The sequence below is a fragment of the Gorilla gorilla genome, chromosome 9 (genome assembly GCF_029281585.2).
Source record: "Gorilla gorilla gorilla isolate KB3781 chromosome 9, NHGRI_mGorGor1-v2.1_pri, whole genome shotgun sequence".
Classification (NCBI taxonomy): Eukaryota; Metazoa; Chordata; class Mammalia; order Primates; family Hominidae; genus Gorilla; species Gorilla gorilla.
In genome coordinates this window covers 81,972,647-81,991,067 of record NC_073233.2, presented here as the reverse complement: position 1 = coordinate 81,991,067, position 18,421 = coordinate 81,972,647, and the positions used below count along the sequence as shown (strand labels likewise).

General features: G+C 38.9%; 1 protein-coding gene across 6 annotated transcripts in view; it reads left to right on the top strand.

Annotated features, from left to right (window-relative positions):
- Positions 1-18,421, top strand: part of C2CD3 (C2 domain containing 3 centriole elongation regulator) — a 159,139-nt gene that overhangs the window by 68,422 nt on the left and 72,296 nt on the right. For all 6 annotated transcript variants that reach the window (XM_019036804.4, XM_055356775.2, XM_019036805.4 and 3 more), the window contains 8 exons: positions 2,238-2,389; positions 4,658-4,904; positions 7,506-7,686; positions 8,895-9,078; positions 10,314-10,486; positions 11,969-12,092; positions 17,021-17,289; positions 17,940-18,029. In XM_019036804.4, coding sequence (XP_018892349.4) covers positions 2,238-2,389; positions 4,658-4,904; positions 7,506-7,686; positions 8,895-9,078; positions 10,314-10,486; positions 11,969-12,092; positions 17,021-17,289; positions 17,940-18,029 — 1,420 coding nt within the window. The remainder of the gene's footprint in view (positions 1-2,237; positions 2,390-4,657; positions 4,905-7,505; positions 7,687-8,894; positions 9,079-10,313; positions 10,487-11,968; positions 12,093-17,020; positions 17,290-17,939; positions 18,030-18,421) is intronic.

Here is an 18,421-nt window from a genome sequence, read left to right as displayed (position 1 = left end):
ACATGGTTTCTCACTGTTTCTTTTGCCTGAGTTTTGGGATTCTATTCCTTTCTGCTTCCTCTAAGACTTTGATTAGTTAAACCTCCCCATCTGTCTCCAGTCTCTCCTTCTTTATTATTTTATTTTATATATTTCTCCTCACATTTATTCTTCTACCTACTTCAGTATTCATCTTAACTTGATTTTTCTGTGTAATGTGGTGCTTAAATTGTTTTCTTTCTTGGTTTTTGTAACTTTACTGTCTTAATTTCTTCCTCACTCACAGCTGTTCTTTTTCAGTCATTGGGCCAGAAGGAAAACTAGGAAAAGGGTGGTAACCCCAGTACTTCTTCCTTTAACTGTTGGTGCTTCCACTCTTACTCTATTGCTGGCACTCTTCCAAATCAACCCACTTTTCCCCATGGTCATCACGTCTATCCACACAGCTTCAGCACTCATTTTTATGAAGATAACTTCCATGTCTACATTTCTATATAAGCCAGACATTTCCTTTTAGTTTGAGATTTCTGTATCTCACTGCCTGCTGGTCATTATCACCTGGATATCTCAGAAGCAGTTTACACTTGGCACCTAACACATTGCCTGGCACATACTGGGTATTCAATAAAGATGTGTAAATGAAAGAATGAATTCAAACATGTTCAAATCTGAATTTATCACTTCTTCCAAATCTGTTCTTCCTCTTTTTGTCTGCCCTAATTCAAATTATAATTTACTCAGGCACCTAAGTAGAACCTGTTATTTGTCCTTGACTCTTTCTTATGTAATTACTTACCAAGTCTAATAGATACTACGAACTTAATTATCTGGAAGACATCCCTTTACCTTCACTGCACTGCCACTGCTTCCATTCAAACCTTCACCCTCCTTCCAAATAGCCTTCAGACTGGTATAGCTGTTTCCCAGCTCTCTTTATGTCCATTGCCTCCTTTATGCACCAATGAGAATGACCTTTCTAAAACACTAACCTGAACATTTTACTTCCCTGCTTAAAGACTTTCCGTGATTCCCTATATCCTTCAAGATGGAATGTAAATCCTTGGCATCCAAGACCCTTTGAAAACTGACTGTATGTACTTCTCCAGCCTCAGCTCCTGCAACTCTTCCCTTTATACTAGATAGCCCAGCTGTGCTCAGCTACTTAGACTTTCCTGAATATTCTCTTCTCTTACTTCTGTATCTTCATATGTGCTCTTTCTTCTGCCTTGAATTTCCTTTAAGCCTTCTTGACACCACTTAAGCAGAGCTTTTTGTGTCAGTTAACTCCTGCTCAGCCTTGAGATTTAAGGTTACTTTGTCCCAGAAGTAGTTGCCTGCAACTTCCTTATTTGGAGGTTAGGTTGCTGTTCTAGTTTTACTTTTTTTGGTTTCAAGGAACAGAAATGTGTTCAGGATATAAACACTAGGTTTGTATCCACCTTGTGTTTCTTAGGTGGATACAAAAGTAGCTCTGCTCTGTTTTCTGGTGTCTTCCTCTCATCATCCCTTTTCTAATTTCACGCTTTTTGCCTCTCATGTTTTCTATTGGTTTCAACATTGGGGCTTATTGACCTTCTACTGTTACAGTTGTCCCTACAGCTTGGGTTTCTTCAAATTGGTGGGCCCTTGATTCTACCACTAATTTGACAAAGGTGCTTTTGGCTTAGATCTCTGATTCTCTTTGTGACCTGTCTTTTTCAACTATCAACTGGCCAATTCTGGAGTAATTTTATGTTGAAAATCCAGAGGAGCAGTTGGCTTTGCTCTTTACTGTGACACCTGTTGGGCAGAGCTTTTGGCACTTGGCCATTTTATTAAATGCTATCCAGCCAGTGAATTGGCTGCCCTTTGATAAAATACTCAACTCTTGTCAAGTCAGTAGCGTACTTGTTTCAAAAACATCTTTCTTTCAGTGGGGTTTACTAGTGGATCACTTTGCCTTAGAAAGGGTTGGACGAGTTTGGCAGGCACCATGTTTGACATATTTAACAACCTTCTCTGTGTCCTCAAAGCTCCACCTGTATGAGCTTTGTCATCAGAGAACTCACTGTTTTGTATCTGGCCTTTATGTGTTAGTCTCTAACAGCAGACTGCTACTTCTCTTGAGGATACAGAGTAAGTTTTATTTGAATGTCTTTAGCTCATAACACTGTGTGTTAACAATAGGCTTTCTGTAAATGCTTATTGAATGAAAGTATAAATTAATATTTGTCTCAGGTATGAGTTTTTTGTTTGTTTTGGTTGTTCCTCTCTCTTAGGTGATTCCTGTCTCTCTGTCTTCCAAATACCTGGAAAGGCTTAAGAACAATGTGATGGTAATTGAAACTTGGAATAAGGTGCGGAGCCCAGGACAGGACAAGCTGCTCGGGCTGGTGAAACTTCCCCTCCACCAGTTTTACATGTCATTCAAGTAAATAGGACCTTTTGGAGTATTCTTTATTGTGCATCTTTAACTTTTCATGGACTGAAAAGGAATTCTTTTGATTTGCAAACATGAATAGCCCAGTAATCCCTTGAAGGACTTTTTCCAGTTTCAACAGAGTTGCTGCTCTTTCTCCTATTCTAAAGCAGTCTTAGAGATATTGCTTACCATGTTTCAGGCACTATGCTAAAAACCTTGCAACATCAAGTCATTTAATCTTCTTGACAAACCCTCTGAGGCAGGTACTTCTATTTGCTTTTTTGTACAGATGAGTTAACAGAGATTCAGAGAAGTTAAATTACTTGTCACATACATTATAAAGTGAAGGGTTAGGACCCAAGATAGCATGGCTCTGGAGTCCACACTTCACCAAAAAACTCTATTGCCAAAAGTTACCACCTCTCAAAAGGTGGTTTACCATTCTGTCACGGAACTTCAGTATTGTTCACATCAACTATTTGCAGGTTTTATATAGTGAATATTATCTTTTAGACCTTCAGATTTGATTGCTCCACCTCACTTTTAACACATAGGTGGGGTATTGATTAACCTGAAGGTTATTTCGTTCCTCAATACAAACTGTTTCTTTTTTTTTGTTTTTCTTTTTTTTTTTTTTGAGACGGAGTCTCACTCTGTTGCCCAGGCTGGAGTGCAGTGGCGCGATCTCGGCTCACTGCAAGCTCCACCTCCTGGGTTCACGCCATTCTTCTGCCTCAGTCTCCCGAGTAGCTGGGACTACAGGCACCTGCCACCACACCTGGCTAATTTTTTGTATTTTTAGTAGAAACGGGGTTTCACCGTGTTAACCAGGACAGTCTCGATCTCCTGACCTCATGATCTGCCCGCCTCAGCCTCCCAAAGTTATGGTGTTACAGGCATGAGCCACCACGCCCAGCCCAAACTGTTCCTTTTTAATTTTGACTCAAGATTCTGATTTTTAATTATTTTAGCACTGACCTCTTTCCTAGCAGCGTTCTCATAGTTCTGTGTTTTAAATGTTGTGTTTTACATTTTACAAAGAGCACCTTTGTGGGCATTAGCTCATTTGAACCTTACTATAGCCCTATAAAGTATTGTTATTATCCCTATATTACAGATGTAGAAATTTGTCCTTTAACTTGCAGAAGTCACTTAACCTCTCTGACTTTCTTTTCCTCATCTGTAAAATGAGGGTGATAGTAGATTACCTATCTCTCTTGTGGAACAATCTTGAAGATCTAGAGAGAAAATACATGGATATGCCTTCTGTGAACAGCTAAGTATTAATACTTACAACAGTAACATTGGAAATCATGGCCAGGCTGGGTAGTCCTGCTGGAATCGTGGATGCCACTGTCTGCTGTAGGCTGTTAGTTTTCCTTTTTTTCTTAAATTATGATGTTAGTTTGGTCTGGTGTTACCCTTCTTCCACTTCTCATTCCATTAGATCTCATTCTTTGCTCAGAGTGTGTAAAATAATAGTAGCTACCAGTTACTGGGCATCTTCCATGTACCAAGCATCATAGTTGGTATTTTGTATGTTATCTCAGTTTAGTCCTAACAACCACCCTTTGATGGAAGTTTTTTCATTGCGTACGTTTTAAAAATGACAAAACAGACTCAAAAATGTTAAATGAATTGCTTGAGTCACACAGCAAATAAGTGGCAGAGCTAAGATTCAGCATGGCATTATAAATCATTTATCAGAGCTTGAATCCCAACTTAACCTCCTACTAGTTGTGTATCCTTAGCTAAGTTACTTAACCTCTTTAAATTTGGCTTTTCTCATCCATTAATAGTGGATAATACCAACCTTTGCAGTGTTAAAAGGATTAGAAATACTATAAAATGCCTATCACATACTAAGCACTCAGTAGATGGCAGATATTGGCAATATTTTCCAAATCTTATCTGTCAGACACCAAAGTCCACATTCTTCCTAGTAGACCACACTTCCTCCCTTTAAAATAATGCAGTTTAGCAAAGCTCCATGAGATACTGCTCAAATCACAGACACTGGACTTGGGTCCATAATGCTACAGAGACATATCAGACACATTCCTTGCCTTCAAATTGCTACATTTTGAACTTGTCTGCCTGATAATTTTTATTTGGTAGGTTACTGACAGATGCACACATTTTTTAAAACCACTATTACTTTTCCAGTTGCAAATCTATTTTTAACAAACTGAAAAAATGAGTCAAGAAAGAAATAAAACAACTCTATGACATGATTGATGCTTGTTATTTGCTTATTCACAATTTCTCCCCCTCTAGAGATGCTAAGATTTCTCGCCTGCTGCTGGATGCCCAGTACCCAGTTGTTGCTGTCGACAGCTACATGCCTGTGATTGATGTGTTTTCAGGCCACCAAAATGGGAGTCTTCGAGTCTTTTTAGCTATGGGTTCTTCAAATCAAATAATGGCACTACAAAGATTAAAGAATGAAGAAGGAACACTCCCTCCCTTCAGCCCTAGGCCAGCCCATTTCCTGGACCAGCCAACTGCAGCATCTGTTGCTATGGTAGTAAACGCTATGGTTTACAAAAAGTCATTATTTCATTTTCTCTTGCATATTTTAGTGAATTTATTGCCCAAATCCTTTATTTCTGTAATGAAAGGCTCAACAAAAGAACATAACGTACACTCCAGTGCTTCCTATAAATCAAAGGAATCATTGGTAATTTTCTGTTATGATTTAAATGAATCTCTATGTCCCTCTTAGCTCCCTGAATTTATAAAGAAAATCCAATCGAACAACCAAATCTTAATTATCTAATTTACTGGCTTAATTGCCTTTAAAAAAAATTGGGAGTGGAGAGTGGTCCCAAATGTAAGCCAGCAAAATCTTACTCTGCTTATTGGCTGAGCCCATACTGGAAAGTCATTGTGAAGTGCTTGCTTATCTACTAGTAATTTAGAAGTAATTTGTTTTTGTATGGTGCTGTCCAGTTGAGAAAGCACATTGACATACATTCTCATGTTTATTTCCCTAACAACTACCTGAGGTGGGTCATTGTTATTCTGTTTTATAGATGATGAGACAGAATCAAAGAGGTTAGGTTACTTGTCCGGGGTCACATAACTAAGAATGAGAGAATTGAGATTCAGACACAGGTCTTCTAACTTCAAGTTCGGTCTTTATTCCACTGTATCATGTACTACTGTATCTTCTATTTGTTGTCTTTACTAGTACAGCCAAATCTCAGTATCCATACGATTTAAGTATGTTGTATTCTTAAGTCTGAACCCAAATGACAAATTTAAATGTCTCTAGCAGGGAAAGAACTATTAGGAAAATAACTTTTAGCAAGTTATGGTTTATTTGTATATTATGAACTCCACATTTTTCTTAGTTATTTGTTAGATTTTTTTTTTTTTTTTCAAGGTGAGGTCTCGCTCTGTTGCCCAGGCTGGAGTGTAATGGTGCCATCTCAGCTCACTACAACCTCCACCAACTGGGTTCAAGGGATTCTCCTGCCTTGGCCTCCCGGGTAGCTGGGATTACAGGCACCCACCACTGGGCCTGGTAACTTACATATTTTTAGTACAGATGGGATTTCATCATATTGCCCAGGCCAGGCTGGTCTCGAACTCCTAACCTCAAGTGATCCACCCACCTCGACCTCCCAAAGTGCTGGGATTACAGGCATGAACCACCACACCCGGCCAGTTATTTCTTAGATATTATTGTTTGTCAATAGATAATCGTATTTTTCAAGTTGAAAATTACATAAAAGCACAAATAAAGAAAAGCCACATTAATATCCCCAAGTCTGTTTAGGCGTTGTATGGCTGTCATCTTGCAGTGTAGACTCAGATTTTGTTAAATTCCATAGTAAAGGTTAGAAAATGTTTCTCACTACATGCACAGAGGAAATCCTTGAAAGATTTACCTGTGGGATTAGATATCTGTAAAAACAATTGTTTTTCCTCCTATACTCATGCCTCTCATCCAATTCACCATTTGCAGAACTGAATATCAAATTGCTGTGATACTATAAGGCCAAATTAAGTAGCTGTTGTGACTCTGAGAGATTTTTTTTTTCCAATTTTTTTGCCCGAGGGAATCAAATTGCAAGTTTCCTGTTTTTCTAAGGAAAATTTTTGAGCAGGTATTGCTAAAATATGCTTTCAGATTTCAAAGCAGAGACCTAATACAGTCTCTGTTCTAGATTTTTTGGATTAGTAGTTAAAATGTTAAACACATGTATATCATATAGTCTCAACTCTTTTCTGAATGCTGAATTCCCCCTTTGAATTTTCCTGAATAATTCATTCTCTAAGATCTGCTGTATAGAATAGGGATAAAGAACACTGGCTCTGGAGTCAGACTACGTTGAGTCTAAACCTGGTTCCACTGTTACTAGCTCTGCATGTTAAATCACTTAATGAAGGTGAGCTGTTTGGTATAGTGCCTGGTTCATAGTAAATCCTCAATAAATACACGATTATTTGTTGTTATTACCTTTAGTAACAGTGTCTCCACTACCTCCCGAAGTAGTCCTTACCATTATTGGACAGTCCTGGTGTTATCCCCAACTGATTTGAAATAGTAATTAGTACCTGTTTGCTATTCTGAATGGCCAGACTGAGGAGTCCTGCTGGAATCGTGGATGCCACTGTCTGCTGTAGGCTATTAGTTTTCCTTTTTTTCTTAAATTATGATATTAGTTTGGTCTGGTGTTACCCTTCTTCCACTTCACTTCTCATTCCTTTGCTATTCTAAATGTAGAATTTATTCTAAATTTATGATTTATTATTTTTCCTATGAAGGGAACAGCCTTCTATTCTTAGAATATTAAGAGCTTTTATCAGGAACAAATGTTGAATTTTATCAAATGCCTTTTCAGCATTTGTGTTAATCATTTTTATTGTTCCATTAATGCACTGAATTACATTTATGGATTTCCTAATATTAACCCAGTCTCATAGTCAAGAGTACATCCTGTTTAGCCTACTTACAGTGAGTAGTTGTGAGAGTTACAGTGAAAATTAAGTATCTATTTTAGTATCAACTAATTATACTTATCTCTTTATCTATACTCAGACTTCATAGAGAAGCAGAAATATTCTAAGCAAGTTACTCTTTAAAGCTCACCAGTGTTTCTGTTTCATTTAATAGGCAGAGGACCGAGGAAATGGACTGATGGAGCACTGCTTTGAGATCCATATAGAGATGGTTAAAGGGCTAGCCCCTCTTCAGGCAACAGTCTGGGGAGAAGCAGATTGTTATGTCCAGTACTACTTTCCAGTTCAACACTCTCAATCCAGTGTGCTGAAAGGACCTGAGTTCCTTGAAAATGGTAGGTTTAGATATTAGGCTTTCTTATTCTTATATGGTTCTTTTATTAGATTATACTTAAGAATTTTTTTTTTCTGAGTGAATTTTGTGTTGTTGAATATTTCTAGTCTTACTGGGCAGTAAAACAGGAGATAGGCCAAGTTTTTTTTATTTTTTAACTATTTTTGTAGCTTTTTATTTTGATACAATTTCAAATTTACAAAAACCTGTAAAAATAGTACAAAGAACTTTGGTGTACTCTTTACCTAGATCTACCAATTATTTGCATTTGCCCTATTTTATATCCTTTACATGCCCACTCTTATCTATACACATAGTATAAGTTGATTCTTATTCCTCGCAGTAGTTATGTTCTGTAAAGCCACCATGAACGCTGAATTAAGGAATACTGAACCATTGCTCCTAAGGGAAATATGTACATATACATATCTCACATAGATCATTATCTTAACTCCTAAAACAACTTACCCTGGTAGACTCTGTTTTCTTTATTTTATGAAAGAAAAAATGAGATTCACAAGCATTAAGTGACTTGCTTGGGGCTGCCCCACTAACAAGTGCCAAGGTTGGGATTCAAACCCCATCCTACTGTACCCAGATTGGAAGCTTCTCACTGCCTCCTACTGTCTCCATCTTCTGGTAGTCTCGGAGAGCTGAAACAAGAAGTCAAACTCGCTCACCTTCAAACAGACCAGGTGACTCGAACTTTTTGCCATTCGGTGTATGTTCCAGAATGGTTGCCAGAGTGCTGCCAGTGTTGATTTTGAGGTTCAAATAAGAGATTTGTATATATAGAATATATAAAGAACTCTTACAAATCAATCATTTCTTAAAAACCAATTAAAAAGTGGGCAAAGGATCTGAATAGACATTTCTCCAAAGATATACAAATGGCTCATAAGCACATGGAAAAATACTGAGCATCATTACTTATTTGGGAAATGCAAATCAAAACTACCAAGACACCATTTCATACTCGCTAAGGTGGCTATAATTAAAAAAAAAAAAAAACCTAACGTGTTGGCACTTGTATGGCAATATATGAATTGTCCACCAGCAAGGTATCTTTTTCTTCTGTATTATCATGGGACCTTAGGGAACCATAGCTACTAGGGAATCACTAAGTAATATTCACTGGAAGAATATGAAAGAAGAAGGAAACACTAAGTCATATGTTGGATTATTCTGAAATGCTTTTCTTTTCCAAAGGAATTACTCTGAAGCCCTTCAGAACTGCAACCACACTCTGTGTTCCGGATCCCATCTTTAATAGTGAACACCATCACTCTCTCCTGTTGCCAGCTGAGGTTCCAGTGCAAAGGCTCCTACTAAGTGCCTTCTCTGCACAGGGCCTCGTGCCTGGAGGTGGAGTCCAGTTTGAAATCTGGTGCAGGTACAGTGTGGAGACCCCAGTCCTATGCCTAGGAAGGAAGTGCACAATCATAAAGCATCCTACTCCTAACCAGCCTAGGTTGAATTATTGTAAGGAAGCTAAGCAGCCTCTTTGGCCCTGTTTTATGTTATTTGGATTTGACAGTGACTCTTGTCCAGTTTTTACTGAAGTCTGTTATTAGGATCTTATGACCCATTGTATCTCATATTTCTAATCACTACTTACATTGAAAGTGAAAGTTTTATTTATTTTACCTCCTATTATGTATTAAACATATCAATCACCTTTTTTGTGCATTTACTGCATTTACTGCCTTATTTAGTTCAGGCCCTTTTCATATCTTGCCTAAATGACTGTGGTAGCCTCCTAACTGGCCTCCTACTTATAAACTCATTTCTTGTAACCTGTTCTTCCCACCACCAGAGGAACATTTATATTTATTTTATAAATATAATTTAATAATATAATTTATATATAACAAATATATAAATTATTATATTTGATTATATTTATAAAATATAAATCCACTCAATGTTATAGACATTGGTAGATTTCCAAGAAAATACTGGCATAAATACGGATGTTCAACCCACCCCTTTACATCTGCACCACCGACAAACCAACTAAAGTGCTTAAGAGAGTATAAATGTAAGAGGAAAGGAAACAGCATCAGGAACAGAACTAGGGATGAGTACCATCCACATGCGAGAACACTTTCCTAAATACAATTAATTGTCAGTCAAGTACAAAAAAGATTTTTAAAACCACCTAGGTTTGAGTTTCAACTTTGCGATCTAAGAATGGATTGTTTTGACATGAGAAGGAAATAGAGTAGGTACTGACAGATCCTCATTACCCTGGTAAATTAGAGGGGCTTCAGCATGAAGATGAGAGTAAGCCATGAAAGATATTGGGCCTACTCCACTTTGAACCACTTTTGCTGCTGCAAGATGGAAGCTTTCAGGAGTGGCCACCCCCGACAGGTTCAAGGCATGTACAGTTACCGCACAGAAAACTTGAGGGAAGCTGGGCTTTGTCCTGAACTGAGGGTATAATTTATGGAGTTCCTCCTCCACGTAATGAGTGGTAAATTTAGCCAGACACCATAGCTGCGTACTACCAACACAGAACAATCAGGCACCAAAGATAACCAGGTAGTGAAGGCTGATCTGTGGGTCAGACTGAATCATTTATCACCTAATTCTTCTGACAACTTGTGCTTTTGTGGTTTACAGATACTATTATCCTAATGTGAGAGACCAGAAGGTCGCCAAAGGAACCTTGCCATTATCAAGGATCTGTGCTATGGTAACCACCCAGCATCGTGAGGATGTGGGAATACAGACCTTTAATCTCCCTTTAACCCCCAGGATTGAGAACAGGAAAGAATTGAGGAACCAGTCATCAGGTAATTGAAAACAAGTTTGTCTTTTTCTTTCAAAATCAGTATACATAAAAATATATAAAATAGCCGGGTGCGGTGGTTCACACCTCTAATCCCAGCACTTTGGGAGGCCAAGGCGGGCGGATCACCTGAGGTCAGGAGTTCGAGACCAGCCTGACCAACATGGAGAAACCCCGTCTCTACCAAAAATACAAAAAAATTAGCCAGGCATGGTGGCCCATGCTTGTAATCCCAGCTACTCGGGAGGCTGAGGCAGAAGAATTGCTTGAACCCAGGAGGCAGAGGTTGCGGTGAGCCAAGATCAAGCCATTGTACTCCAGCCTGGGCAACAAAAGCGAAACTCTGTCTCAAAAAAAAATATATATATATATACACACACACACATATATATATATATATAAAATATACAGTATACATAAACGTCCCTTTTCTCTCTAAATTAGTGATTCTCCACATTTTGAGGGATTTGCCCTTTTGAGGATCTGATGAAAACTGTAAGACACCTTGTCTTGGAAAAAATGAGTATAGAATATACACTGCCAATTTTGTATACAATTCTAGAAAACTCAAAGCTCCATGGAGTCTATATAAATGTTGCTTGTCTCATTTCACCTTTAACTTCAGCAAGCATTTTATAAGCCCTCATGCCATAAATTCTAAGCATTATATGGTACACTCAGAGAATTGTTATTCCAAGCCAACATGAGCAGATGGGGGATTGGTAGAAGATAGCATGAACCAGGAATTCACTGTAAGGGAGGAGAAGGCTAGGGTTTAAAGTTAGGAGAGGATTAATTCGAATTTGGAGATTTGAATGATATTACATCCTAATGCTTCCAGCAGGATGGTGTACCCTCTAAATTTATCATCAGATAACGAAGTTTAGCCTCCTATATCAAGTTGCTGTACATGCTTGCTAAAGAGTATCTGCCAAAACAATAGGTTTTATATCACCATAATTAAGATTGAGTTGTTCCTCCTGACCCTCCCTGATCAGCTTATTCTGTTATTCCATAAAGCTCTCCCTGAAATGTGACAGTAGGATGATAGAGGTTTTATAAAAAGGTAGCATGAGAAGGATATTTCAGGTGGTGATGGTAGGAGGGTGATAGAAGTATGTGAGGTGTGGAAACCGTTTGAAAGTTTAAAAAGAAAATGGCTAGAGCCCATCTCAATTCTATAAACATAATTGGGGGTAAAAAAAAAATCTGGAGTTAAGTTCTGCCTTCAGTAGTTGTGTAATCTTGGCAAGGAATTAAATCTCTGAACCATAATTTCTTGAATGTAAAGTAAATTAGTAACCTGTTAAACCTTTATTAACCCTAAAGAATAACAATGTGATTATGACAAGGACAGATTCTCTCATTGCCCTTATTGTTCGTTGTAGTGTTAATCCTCTTCCCTCCTTCCTGACCAAAACTTTGTGGTTTGGTGGAACAGAGATTCTTCTAACCAACCTTCTTTCCTTGTGTCCTCATTCTTCAGGTTTACTGGATGTGGGCCTAAGGTACAGGCGTAGTCCAAGAACAGCAGAGGGAGTTCTTGCTGTCCGAACTGTTTCCATCTCAGTCCAGATTATCAGAGCCTGTGGTCTGCAAGCAGCAGCCAAGTAAGTCCACCTGAGACAAGCAATTCTCAAGCCTTTTACACTGCAATCATTGTAAAATAATGCTCAGATATGCAAAACTTTCTTAGGTATAATTTCCAGTTCACTAACCACAACTCCTCTTTTTCTGTTAAGAAAGCGTTTCAGAATATGAGTAAATCACTTGCAAACGTTGCTATTTTAACTGTTAGCAACTTAGCTCCTTGACCTTGCCCAACAATTTTATCCTGTGCCTTTCTTAACAACTTAGTCTTATGGCCATACCCTACACCATCAAACCATGCCATACCCAATCACTGCAACTCCTGTGTAATCTCACTTCATTCCTTTCAGTCTCTGAGTACTACCTCCTATTTTTCCAGCTTGCACCCCTTTAGTCTGTTCTCAACATAGTAGCCAGTGAACCTATGAACACTTAAGTCTAGCTTTGTCGCCCAGGCTAGAGTGCAGTGGCGGGATCCTCATTACTGTGTTGGTCAGGCTGATCTCGAACTCCTGACCTCAAGTGATCCACCCACCTCAGCCTCCCAAAGTGCTGGGATTACAGGCGTGAGCCAGTGCGCCTGGCCTATGTTTGATCTTATTCAGAGTAAAAGCCAGAGCCCTTAAAATGGCTATGAGACCCCATATGATCTAAACCACGTGTCCCACCCCCCATCTATCTTTGTGATCTCATCTCCTGCTAGTCTCCCCGCTGCTTACTCCACTCCAGCCACAACCCCCTTGTTGCTTCTGAACACACCAAGCATATTTTCCTCTCAAGGCCTTTGTCTTGCTGTTTTCTCTACCTGGAACACTATTTCTGTAGAAAAACAGCACAGCCCTTTCCCTTACCTCCTTCAGGTCTTCACTCATACTTCTCTCTGCCTTGAATATTCTTCTTCCTTTTGTCTACTTAACAAACTCCTATTTTCCTTCAAGACTTTGCAACATCTTTATAGTCTCTCTTTATTTCTTTGTACGTGTAGGCAGAGTTGGTGGTTTTTCCTTTGTTAACACCTTGGTTGTAGCACATATTCTGTTTCAATTATTGGCATACATGCATTTTTCTCCCACTAGGCTGTGAGTTCCTCTAGTCAGAGATACTGCCTGAGCTCCTCTCCATCCTTCTAACCTCCTAGCATAGTTCTAGCATATAACAGGCACCCAGTAAGAAAGAACTAGATCAGGTTCCTGCTTCAGACTGACACCTTTTGAACAAAGAAACAGACAAGTGCTCCCTAACTTTTTCCCTGTTGTAGCTGAGGGTCAAACTGTTCACCTATAACTTTATGGTCTCCAAATAAGCAATTGCATTATTGTGTGAGATCTGATGCTGAAGAGCTAAGATACTCAGTGTAGTTAATATTGTTCCTCACTAAATTCTCCACGTAGACTCTTTCAGTTACTGCCCAAGAACATCTTAGTGTTAGTGAAGGTGATGTCAAGACAGGTTGGTTTTGGGTTTTGTTTTTATGTTTGTTTTGGTTTTTGGTGTGTTTCGTTTGTTTGTTTGTTTAATTTCAACTTTTTATTTTAGATAGAGGGGTACATGTGCAGATTTGTTATATGGGTATATCGCATGATGCTAAGGTTTGGGGTACAGATCCCATCACTGAGACAGTAAAGCAGTTTTATAATCATACCACTTCCTTACATTAAAACTTGATGATTTCCCATTGTTGATAGCAGTGATCTCATAATCTTAATTATGCATTCCTATTAATAAAAAAAGTAGCATACCCTTTAAATATGTACATATTTACTTATGTATAAATTATTTTCATGTACTGCTATACTCATATACAAAATATATTCTAAGATATACCATGGAATAGAAAAACTTTAATATATGAGATAACCAATATAGTTTATCCTATGAACCTCCTAAGTTGTATACAGCCTTCTTTAGGGATCATTGGTCCATATAATAAGGTCCAACTTCCTTAGCTTGGCATTCAAGCCCCTTCAAAATAAATCTGAGTCTTAAAAGAAGAATAGTAGTTATCAAGATACCCAAAAGGGGTGAAAATTGTTTTGGTGAAAGAGAAGAACATGTGCAAAGGCAGGGAGGCATGAAACTTGTGTTTTTGGAGTACCTCCTCAGTCTCAGATCCAGCCAACATCAGAATTCTTCAATATGGCGTTAAATTAACTAGCATTTAATTGGCAGAGAAGGACTCAGAATTTAGATACTCAGTAGATCTCAGAGAGGGCAGATAACAAGTCAGAAACTCAGTAGTTGCTCTGTCTGAGGACTCATGAGGAAAGTCAGATTGGATGACAGGCAGTTTGTTCTAAATCTCCCATTTGGTCTGTGTCATATATTCAAGGAGGGAGAACAAGAAGCCAGGCCAGTTCTGACACAACACTCTTCTGGTAGGTTGGGAGAGGTTCACAGGATGTGAGACAATGCATGGTATAATGGACACAGAACTGTTCTAGAAATCAGACACTATAGCTTCTAGTCTCACCCCCATCTCCTACTAGCTGTGTATGATTTGGGGCTGATTTCTTTACTTCCATGAGCTTCGGTTTCTTCATCTCAAATGGAAATTTTAAATACCTACCCTGATTTTATAGGGATCAGTGTAAAAATTAACAAATATGAAGTCATTTTATAAACTACAAACTATTGTACAAATATACAGATTTTTCTGATTACTTCCACTTGTATAGATAATTGTGACCTCTATTTGCCAGTAAAATCAGGGAAGTAAATTTTGCATTGCCTCTTACTGAAAAGAATTCTTGATGTTCTAAACTTACCCCTCTTGAATCCTTACGCTGGAATCTAGATAGCAGGTGCTGTAAATTAGTCTTCTCTCATCAAGAAACACCAGCCTCCATCTTACCTGCCAGTGGTCTTCCTGAAAATACATTGTTGGTGCCTGTGTAAAGTAGGCACTTCTTACTGACTTGCTTCTTCTAACTCACCTGATCTTTAACTCAGAGTGAATAGAACCTTTCTTGGACATAGCTAGTAGTCTTTAAATGCCGTGAAGCTGAGGAATTGAGGCTACTTCACTACTATATATCCAGCTGAGCCCAAGGCATGACACACAGAGCAGATACCCAGCAAATAACGACTGAATGAGTGAATTCAAACCAGCTTGGGGCCCAAGCCTTTCTGCCATCTCACTGCCATCTCTGAAAGTTCCCTATTAAGAGTCCTTCACTGTCCATATGCAAGTTCTTTCCTTTGTATATATTATCTAATGTTATCTTTACAACACCCTATGAGTATTTTATCCTCATTTTTTTTTTTTTTTTTGAGATGGAGTTTCACTCTTGTCGCCCCGGCTAGAGTGCAGTGGTGCGATCTCAGCTCACTGCAACCTCCGCCTCCTGGGTTCAAGCGATTCTCCTGACTCAGCCTCGGAGTAGCTGGGATTACAGGCGCCCGCCACCACGCCCGGCTAAGTTTTTGTATTTTTAGTAGAGATGGGGTTTCGTCATGTTGGGCAGGCTGGTCTCAAACTCTTGACCTCAGGTGATCCGTCCACCTCAGCCTCCCAAAGTGCTGGGATTACAGGCGCGAGCCACCGCACCCAGCCTATCCTCATTTTTTAAGCTACTGCTAGCATTCAATTTATTTTCACCCCATTTTTCCTAGGCATAATATATACTTCATGGTATACTATTGTATGGATGCACATTAATCTTCTGTTAATGATAAATCATCTATTAATGATCATTAACGATAATGAAAAGGAAAAAGTTTTTCTTTTTTTCTTAGAAATGAAATTGCAGTAAGCATCCAAATATATAATATACATCTTTAGTATTTATATACTATCTTATGTTAACCTCATCTTAGTGAAGAGGAAACTGAGACTTAAAGGAGGTTGAATAACTTATCCAGAGTCACATGGTAAGTAAATGGTGGAGCCAGCATTCAAACCCAGATCTGTATAACTCCAAATTACTACTCTCTATGAAGTACAGTAAGGTTTTAACAGGAAGGAACCCAGAAGTCTACTTTAGGGATATCAAGAAATGCTTCAAAAATAGGTGATTTCTTTGCCTAGATGTCAACTCTATCCCCTTGGGGAGTTTAGGGAAAGGGGGTTTGTCCCATACTATAGCTACACCCAAATGACTTGACTACTCTTTATGAGTGTCATTAAAGGCGTGTAGATTCCATTTGTACATCATGGAACATCTGTGCTGAGAAAGACAAAAGCAGCCCCAGACTTCTGGGAATTGGGCCAAAATTCACAGGTAGGCTTTGGTGTTTTCTTGTTGACCATAAATAATCTTACAGAACATCAGCATCAGACAAGATCACTGTATGACTATGATGAAGTGAGACAAAAACAAGACAGCTCCATCATCATGTCTAAGCACAGACCAAAACGAGGTCACTTATGCAAACCATAGAAACAGCCAACATCCTCCTGTCTGGCTAAAATGAGTGACAGCTGCTGCTTCACCAGTTAAAGCTTTAGCCTTACTCTAGTATTCCCTCCGTCTAGATAAGATTCTTTAAGAAAATCAATCCAGAGCAAAGCCCTGCTCCTTTAAGCCCTCACTCAAATCAGCTAACACAAGTCCAATGCTGATAAGCCCTTTCTGATACTTCTCACTGAGATGTACTATGGTTCCCCATGGTGTATATTTTCCTTAATTGCAATGAGCAGTAAACCCAGCTTGTTCAACTAGAGTTGGTTCCTGTGGTCCTTGACTTAAGAGCATTGACAGGACCGTGGGTCATCCTCAGAGTCACTCTGATGGGCAGATGTTATCCCCTCCACTCCCATATACATATGCCATGATATCTAGATTACTAAGAAAGCCCATTGTGGCACTGCCAAAAGCCTAGATAGAAAGCATATAGTTGGTTTTATTCTTGGTGGTCTCATAGAAGTAATGAAGTTATTGTCTAGGAAATCAAGCTGATTTCTAATGTTACCATGGTATCTTCTCATTTCCACCCTTCTCCTCTACAGGGCTTTGGCTGAACAGGAACCCGCTCTACAGTTTAGTGCCACAGTCGGGGTCAATGCGTCTGTCACCACTCATCTCTCCTTCCTGCCCCAGGGAGAACAGCGCCGAACCCACCCTGTGGCCTGTTCTTTCTGCCCTGAGTTCTCCCATCACGTTGAGTTCACATGTAACTTGGTGACTCAGCACTGTAGTGGAGAGGCCTGTTTCCTAGCAGAGTTGTTGGAGTTTGCAGAAGTTATTTTTGCTGTCTATCATGAAAATACCAAGTCAGGTGAGCACCATATGACTTGTCACAATCAAAATGAAAAGAGGCTGCATTGTGAATGGTATAGCCCTTCCTAGGAGATACATACTGCAGTATTTAAAGATGAGGAGTCATAATCTCTCCAACTTATTTCTGAAAGATATAGCAAAAAATAAGGATATGTACTAAGTATGTAAGAGAAAGATAGTGTAGAGAGAAATAAAGCAAATGTGTCAGTGTTAATGGGTGTATCGAGATGAAGGGTGTGTAGGAGTTCATTATTGTATTTTTGCAACTTTTCTGTATACCTGAATTTTTTTCAAAACATTTAATTTAAAAAATGGGCTGGGCACAGTGTCCCAAACCTATAATCCCAGCACTTTGGGAGGCCGAAGTGGGAGGATCACTTGAGCCCAAGAGTTCAAGGTGCAGTGAGTTATGATTGCACCACTGCATTCCAGCCTGGATGAGAGAGTGAGACCCTGCCAAAAAAAAAAAAAAAAAATGAAGGCATTCAGGCTTTGATTGGGGCATGAGCAAGAGCAAGATAATCTCTAATGCATTTTACAAAACTAAGATTTAGTGCATATAAGGGGAGGGTTGTGTGGATATACTGTAAACAAGCCCCTTGATGAATAGACCATCAAATAATTTTTCTTTTTTGCTTGATTTAACAGCCAGTGATATAATCAGTATTGAGTCATGCAAAGAGTATCTGCTTGGAGTAGTAAAAGTTCCAACAAAAGAGCTGCTGATCAAGAGATCTGGTAAGGATCCTGGATTATCACTTTCTGATGCCACCCTTTCCCTTTCACTTCCCTACAAGAGGTCATCTTCTCTGTCTCTCATGTAAGATATTCAAAAGAAAACACAACCCCTTAACACATGCTTCTGAACTCTCTCCAATACCTCAAATGTTTTTTTGAAACTTTTTTTTTTTTTAGTTTAAAGATCTTATTTTATTTGCAATCGGGAATACTTCATTTCATAAAATAAAATGTGTTCCAATGAGCTGAGCAGAAGAGATTGATTTTATAGATGGAGAAGTCCTGAAGAAAGGATAAACACAGACCAGGCGTGGTGGCTCACGCCTGTAATCCCAGCACTTTGGGAAGCCAAGGCGGGCAGATCACCTGAGGTCAGGAGTTCGAGACCAGCC